Source organism: Camelina sativa, chromosome 13 (assembly GCF_000633955.1).
Source record: "Camelina sativa cultivar DH55 chromosome 13, Cs, whole genome shotgun sequence".
In the NCBI taxonomy this organism is placed as follows: domain Eukaryota; kingdom Viridiplantae; phylum Streptophyta; class Magnoliopsida; order Brassicales; family Brassicaceae; genus Camelina; species Camelina sativa.
Genome location: NC_025697.1, coordinates 477572 through 484806, shown reverse-complemented (window position 1 = coordinate 484806; position 7235 = coordinate 477572). Strand labels below are relative to the sequence as shown.

At 37.3% G+C, this 7235-nt stretch overlaps 4 protein-coding genes across 5 annotated transcripts; 1 reads left to right on the top strand and 3 right to left on the bottom strand.

Moving 5' to 3' along the window:
* Positions 336 to 878, bottom strand: LOC104737792. Its single transcript, XM_010458052.1, has one exon. The coding sequence runs from the start codon at positions 876 to 878 to the stop codon at positions 336 to 338; it is 543 nt and encodes a 180-aa protein (XP_010456354.1).
* On the top strand, positions 2083 to 2920 carry LOC109128287. The gene has a single exon (XM_019234311.1). It carries the CDS (start codon positions 2139 to 2141, stop codon positions 2478 to 2480), a length of 342 nt encoding a protein of 113 aa, XP_019089856.1. The 5' UTR covers positions 2083 to 2138; the 3' UTR covers positions 2481 to 2920.
* On the bottom strand, positions 2984 to 4610 carry LOC104734223 (protein FAR-RED-ELONGATED HYPOCOTYL 1-LIKE-like). 2 transcript variants are annotated; one of them, XM_010453750.2, is made up of 3 exons: positions 4401 to 4610; positions 3250 to 3743; positions 2984 to 3149 (listed from the first exon to the last, which is right to left on the bottom strand). In XM_010453750.2, exons 1-3 carry the CDS (start codon positions 4442 to 4444, stop codon positions 3076 to 3078), a joined length of 612 nt encoding a protein of 203 aa, XP_010452052.1. In that variant the 5' UTR covers positions 4445 to 4610; the 3' UTR covers positions 2984 to 3075. The 2 variants fall into 2 exon arrangements, with proteins under 2 accessions (XP_010452052.1, XP_010452053.1); XM_010453751.2 differs by lacking the exon at positions 4401 to 4610 and adding an exon at positions 3836 to 4394.
* On the bottom strand, positions 4992 to 6725 carry LOC104734224 (aspartic proteinase PCS1-like). Its single transcript, XM_010453752.2, has one exon. It carries the CDS (start codon positions 6532 to 6534, stop codon positions 5206 to 5208), a length of 1329 nt encoding a protein of 442 aa, XP_010452054.1. The 5' UTR covers positions 6535 to 6725; the 3' UTR covers positions 4992 to 5205.

Sequence of the window (7235 nt, the reverse complement as noted above, 5' to 3'; positions counted from 1 at the left end):
CCCGTCGTCTCCGTTCATCTTTGCCGCGACTCGATCACCGGAGAATCTTTGTCTTACGCTTTCGTCAACTTCGATTCATCTTTTAGCGGTAACAAGATGACTTCAACTTTAATTTGATCCCTTCTCGTTTCTTCGTTCTTGGACTCCCGTTTTTGGTTGCAACATGAACTCTCTCATATTCTTTACTTTTTAAGATTTCTTTAATTAAGTGATTTGGAAGTTGGAGCTCTCTCTCATGTTCGTCTTCTCATAGTTAGTATAAACCCTATTTTTTTGTTAAAACCTTAGAAACTTCATTAATCAATCGCTCATGGATGTAAAACTTGTAACTTTTTTTAGATTTCTTTNACTGGATTTGAAAAGAACTCCACTAACCTAGTAGCGGCTTCTTCCATCACTTCATCTTTCTCAGGCGTAGCTTCCTTAGCTTGAACCGCGCCATTGCTCATATGTTGCATTAATGTTAAAGCTTGAGCATATTCATTAATCTCCGAGTCAGTAGTGACAACAGCAGCATCCTTCATTGGTTGACCAATAGGGAGATCAGGTTGATCAGTTTGGTTATTTTTGATCTCTTCTCTTCCATACATTCTAACAAGAGGAGCCACGTCGTTTTCTGGAGTGACCGGTTTGACTCTGTCCGGTATGAACACGAGACCTCTGAGTTTGATGTCACTGTCTTTAACCTTAACGTTCAGGAGATAGCCTGCGTCAAAGGATCCTTCGACCACACCAGAAACCTCCTTTCCCACCAAATTCGTTTCCGGTTTTGGAGTTGAGGTTTCTTCTTTGCGAGTACGACCTCTTTTTCTCCTCGCCAAGCCGTCATTAGCAGCCGGAGGAGGTGAGTTGATGGTGTCTTGATTCTGATGACTCATCCTTCTCTCGGCCACGCGACGCAACAAAACCACACGAAATGGTTCTTTAAAAACTCAGAAGCGTTTGTTAATCACAAACATCATATCATATGTTTGTACTTACTTATCTTTCAAGAATTATCGTGCAAACTAATTTGAACAATTACCATGTTAGGAAAAAAAACTTGTATCCAAATATTATTTTAGAAAATCTGTAAATTAAATTAACTGGAAGTCATGAACAAAAAATGTATAATATGAAATACTATAAAAAAATATTAAAGAGTAAATATCAATAGTCAAAAATTAAGAAATAGATTAATGACCCACATTAAAGGGCGGAAACCCCCATTTTTAGAATTTTTCTGTTTAAATTTTTTGCACTATATATACGTGTACTTTTGCACAAAAAAAAATATATACGTGTACTAAATATTATTAATGACCCACATTAAAGGGTTTCGGCTAGACACTCTTAGTAATCGAAACAAAAAATTTAAATTTTAAAGTCCATATTTATATGTGTGCATACAATTTTACAATTCCAACTAGCTAATCAGACCTCGGATAATTTTACAAGCATGTATGGTGACCATCATATAAACTAATAGCATTAATAAGTCAAGTTAAAGCTAAGATGCTAAGATATCACATTAATAATTCAAGCTAATGCTAAGACATCACATTAACAAGAGTATCTCCAATCCATCTCTATTTTTTTTTTTCTATAAATAGAGAAAAAATATAGCAATCTATTTTATAGGCAAATTTATTTTAATCTTCTCACCTCTAAAATAGAGATTGTTTGGAGAAAAATTATCTCTATTATAGAGTTTCTAAAATATATTTTTATGTTATTTTTCAAAAACACCCTTTGGTGTTGTTTATTTGTAAAAATATTATTTTTAATATACAAAATAACATATATTAATTGAAATTAATGCTAAGATATCAGTGATTTAAGATGATTTTTTTTTTAATGTTATTTATATAACAATCCTCTCTTGTAAGATATTTGTACATATATTTTCGGGTTGATTTGGTAAACTGGGGTCGGTTTATTATGCGGATATTCTCTGTCTTCGTACTTAACATATATTAATAATAATAAAAAATTGTAATACTCAAATACCAAGTCTACTTGACGTACTCTCGTGTAATCCCTATATATCTTCTCATCTCTTAATTGTATCATTCACAAAGTTATTTGGGACCTATCCTTTTCCTCGGTTCCTCGATTTTCAAAAAGATCCGCGCGATCTCTCTCACTGCTGAGAAAATATGGGGATCATATCATCTACGGATCTGAAACCGGAGCACAAATCTCAAAACAACAACCAATCCCCGTCCGTAGGAGTTTCCTCAAGCACTTGGCGTAGATATGATGATTTCATGAAAGGTGGTGGTTGCAAAGAAGTATTTACAGATTTTTTAGATTGCGTGTATGAAGCTGAAAAGAAGAAGGAAGTTGCAGGTCCTTGCTACCCGATGCTCCAGAAGTGTATAGAGGCTCACTCGGATTACTATCAGCCGATCCTTGCGTCAGATAAAAAAAACTGTGGAGAAAGATTTGTACGAAGGCCTAATGAAAGCTATACTGCCTTCAACGGTTTCCCTAGATGAACTAAGCGAAGAGGAAGTCGAGAGGAGCATTACAACATTCATGGAAGGAGGTTCTTGCAAAGAATCATTTACGGCTTGGAATGTTAATTGCAATTTCATCGAGGAAGCGGGGAAGAACGAGGAAGATTTGGTTACCAAGTGTGCGGGACTCTTTGGGACACTGCAAAAGTGTGTGAGTGATCACTCTGATTACTATCATCCAATTCTCGCGGCGATAAAAGCTACTGAGGAACATGCACTGAAGGATCTCGAAGCTCTATTCTCGAAACCAAGCTGAGAGATATGATTTATAGGATTTTGGTTATTTTTTTTCTTTCTTTTCAGTAAGTGGTTAAGGGAAATAAACAATGCGAAGTAGAGGATTTTGGTTTTGTTTTTGTTTTTTTATGCTTTCTTTCTTTCTTTTCAGTATTTGGATCAGGCATTGGACAAGTGGTTTAAGGGAAATAATCAATGTGAATTAGTTTCAGTATTTGTGTCTAACACTACATTGCAACATTGGGGACATGTAAAAGGATTTTATATGTTTCTAACCAAAGAAAACAAGGTGAAATATTTACATAAATATTACCGTGATTAGTGATTACATAAATATTTACATCATAAGTGTTGAAAAGTACTGCTCAAACTCTTGGTCAATGGTTGGTTTCGTTGTAGCTTCTTCAGAATCTGCAATCCAAATGGTGAAAACAAATCACAAATGAATCCCATACACACTGTTGCAATGCATGACACTAAACATTACTCTTTTCAGCTTTTCATTGATTACCTTGGTTGCCGACACTCCACCTTGCAGAAGAAAGAATATAAGACCCAACTGGATTCAGAACCTCTTGAAGATCGTCTTCAACCGCTAAATCGGAGTCGGGACAAATGAATTCCATGAGAGTAAAGTCTTCATCAGCATCTTCTTGTGTTTTGTGATCAACTTTGGAACAGGAGGACTGTTCTATGCTTGATGTAGCATAACCAGAACTAGAACTTCCAGTTGAACAAACAGAGTCTTTAAACATGTACAAAGAAGGGCTTGTAAAAGATGCAGAAGAGGAGGCCTCCTCGCTGGTTTTTGTGTCTTCCGTGCCATAAGAGCATTCTGCATATTCTATGTCTGATGATTGACATGAAGAATCAATAAGAGAAGCTTGTTGCTCCTGACAAAAGTGTTTTGGCAGAGGTAACAAGTCTGATTCTTCAGCACGCAGCTTTCTCTTTTTGCTTGAGTCTAGAGATTCCACAGCAACTACCATCGGATCGTTGATATCGCTGAAAGCAAATAAGGTATAGTAAAGGTCATAAATTTGACTTTGAGACAAAAGATGTAAAGGATAAAAAGAAGAGTAATACTCAACTCATACCATAAAGGGTCATATCCATAAAGTAGTATTCACACCATTTAACAAAAGTCAAAAAACATTTATCATCAATACCACTAAGATGAAGAAAAAGGATCACAAAATGATGCTAGTCCAGAATCTAAACTTTGGATAGAGCAAAGATAAGCTATGCTCTGGGTGTACTTGAAGATTGAAGTGTTGAGTATCTCTTAAGTCATCAAACAACAGGTTGAAGTTGAAATACAAATCCTAAACACCAAACTCAATTCACCTTAAAACACAGCGAGGAAAACCATCAAACACCTTACAGACACCATACTATATAAGAGCTCAGGAAGTTACAAATTCACTAAAATGAAAACTTTCCCGAAACATACGAAAGCAGAACACAAAACAGAGTAGTAGTACATCTGTGAAACTCAGGAAGTTCAAGATATGTGTTATTTGAAATCAAGTTTCAATCTTTACATAGATATTCATACAGTTGATTTTGGAAAAGTTAAAGTAAAAAAGACGATAGTTTTTTTTTTTTTTGTGTGTGTGTGTTCGTGAGATGTCATTGAATAGAAATAATAAAAAAAGAAACCTATGATCCAGAGATGGGCTACAACACTCATCTGCATCATCCATGATTTCAGAAGATGCTACCAAGATTCCTCCAAAACCGAGAGATACTTTGTTGTTGTTGTTGTTGTTGTTGGTGGTGATGACTGATGAAGTTTGATGATTATGTTTTGTGTCTAGTCTGAATAATGTAATTATTCAAATGGGTTTGGTTTAAGAGAGAAGGAAAGGAGAAAAGCAAATCGGTGTTCTCAAACATCGGCGACTGCAACTCACGCCCTGAGCTGGCGAGAAACCATTGGCTCATGAGAGAGGCCCGCACGTGCAACGGCGCGTGAGCTGAACATATTTTTAAGGAAAGGACAGTAAACCGCGTGATCTTCCCACGTGGGAGTGAGACTATTGTGGACCCTTGTGTTTATATAACACGTCAGCAACTTGGGTAAACTGTCATCTGACTGCCAAAAATAAAAACCTTTAGTTATGGGCCTCCTTTTGAGGGAAATTAGTTGGGCCTCTTTTCAACTCCATCGTCCAACAAAGGTCAAAACAATTTCGCGATGTTTAAGATGTAAACACACAAAATTGATGACCATTATTAAAGATTGTGAAATAAAAAAAAACCCTAAAAACAAAATTAATTACGCAAAGAGAGTAAGTAAGAAGTAAGAACCATGTCAAAATCAAACAGACAGCTAAACTACTAACAAGTAACAACTCGAACTTATTACCCCATCCCCGCACGTGAACGACAAGTCTCACTCTACTCCATTTACTACGTAGGCAAAAAAAAACTATAATTACACACGGGTGGTTATATCTATGGATTACGATCCAATCCCGAGTCTCTGACCGGATACATCACATTGTACCGGAGCTAAACCGATTCTTGATCTCTGTAGATCAAATTCGATCCACATGTTCTGCTGATGATGATGTCCAATCACGTATGCCTCCATTCCCATAAGATCGGAGTTTCCAAATGTGAAACAGTAAACAGAATCGTTTCCAACCGTCAGATGCGGAACTCGGTATAATAGCGGCTGACCCGAAACCGCTATCTCGGCTCCTTCAAAAACTAAGGAAACCGTTGGTAACCGGTGCAGAATCCCGGTACGGATTCTTATTGGTGAAATCCGGTAACACAAATCCATGGTTCCTTGGAAAACGAAATCCGGGTCATCGTAAACCGTTAACATCCCGTTTGTTCGGTTTAAGAAATCGGATCGAAGCGCGGTGTAAACCGGTCCGAGCAAGAATGTAAACTGAGTACCGGAATCAACCATGGTTTGACCAGCACCGGTATGATCCGGTACGAGGACCGATTTAGGGATGGGTAAAAGATTACCGTTAACTTTAATCCCCGTGAGCTGGACGGTGTAAGCGACACGGTCGAAATAAGGCAGCGGCGTCGAGATCCGGATTAACGGCGTGTAATTTAACGGCGTTAACCACGTGAAGTTAGAGTCGCCGAGGAGAAGGAAACCGGGGAAATCGTCGGTGCCGGAGATGCAATATGAGAACTTGGGGAAACCCATCTGAGAGATGAAAGAGAGAGATCCACGGTTCATACCCAATAACCCGGTTGTCTTGTAGTCTTCTTCCGGGTCGGATCCGGATACGGATTCCATACACCCGAAAATGAGGTTGGAGTCGTTGGTGGAGTTTCCGAAGTGGAAAATCTCGGCGGCGAGGTTGCCTTCGGAGGAGGAAGCGTCGGCGTAGGATAGAGTTGCGTGGCAGAGTTTGTCTGAGTCGCAAGAAGCGGGTATGAGGAAGTCTCGGGTCCGGGTACGGCAAGTGGGTGAGGAACAGGGGACTGGGGAATAAGAGGAAGAACGGGTCGGGTCGAAATTGTTAACCGGGTTTGGGTTAGAGGAACGGTTGCAGCGAAGCCAGGAGAGTTCGCTGCCAGTGTCAATGACCAAGGATATGTTTTGAGGAGGAGTGCCGACGGTGAGAGTAACGGTGAGAGTGACGTTGTGGTGGAAATGGAGTTTGTCGGTGGGTCGATGATCCGTTGGAGTTATTCGGGTCTTTAGAGGCAAAACAAGTGTTTGAGAAGAAGAATAAGAAGAAGAAGAAGAGAAACATTTATGTGTTCTAATGAGTAGAATAAGAAGAAGATGAAACAGAGGATGTAATCTTGAGAACATGATGAAAAGTATTTTGATTATTGTAAGTTTGTGTGTTTCTTGCAAAACAAAACTTAGTATATGTGTGTGGTTAGTGAAGAAGAAGAAGAAGAAGAAGTGAAGTTTGATGAGTTTGGTGCAAGTTCACTGAACAAACAATGAGAGATGTTTTGTTCTTTTCAGCTGGAAAAATATCTCTGTTTTGTTTTATTTTTTTCTTCCATGAATGAAAATACCATATTATTAGTGACTTTTTTTTTCTTAAATTGTTATAGAAAAATATATATTTCCATAATATTCTGCAAATATTATCTATCGCTGTCATCATTTTCTAATATTAAAATTGTGTGTTTTGAATGAATTCCAAATTTCCTTTATTATTTGTGTTATTTTAGTTTTAATAATTGAAAAAAAATAAACAAATGTATGTATGTTGGTTACGAATAATTAAAATTTCTATTGATATTCAATATGAAAACTTAATATGCAAGAGTACGACACTGAGCCATAATAAACATGTTAGAAATTTTGAATAGCATATAGTTTCAGTCTGATGATTTTTTAATGTGTGGGGGTGTACAGTGGAAGGCTCTATAACCGAGGCAAATAATTAAGGGAATGATTTTAATATTATTAAAACTCTTCATTAAGGTTGAATTCTGTTTACTTAAACTCATGAATTTAAGCTTACACTTCTGTTTTTTTTTTTTTTTTTTTTTTTT

What these genes read in the sequence shown, in the direction of transcription:
- LOC109128287 (XM_019234311.1), top strand. Translation starts at nt 2,139, where the DNA reads ATGGGGATCATATCATCTACGGATCTGAAACCGGAGCACAAATCTCAA.
- LOC104734223 (XM_010453750.2), bottom strand. Translation starts at nt 4,444, where the DNA reads ATGGATGATGCAGATGAGTGTTGTAGCCCATCTCTGGATCATAG. An exon ending in AGCCCATCTCTGGATCATAG is followed by an intron (nt 3,744 to 4,400) that starts GTTTCTTTTTTT and finishes ATTTGCTTTCAG; the next exon opens with CGATATCAACGATCCGATGG. An exon ending in GTGGAGTGTCGGCAACCAAG is followed by an intron (nt 3,150 to 3,249) that starts GTAATCAATGAA and finishes TTTGGATTGCAG; the next exon opens with ATTCTGAAGAAGCTACAACG.
- LOC104734224 (XM_010453752.2), bottom strand. Translation starts at nt 6,534, where the DNA reads ATGTTCTCAAGATTACATCCTCTGTTTCATCTTCTTCTTATTCTACTC.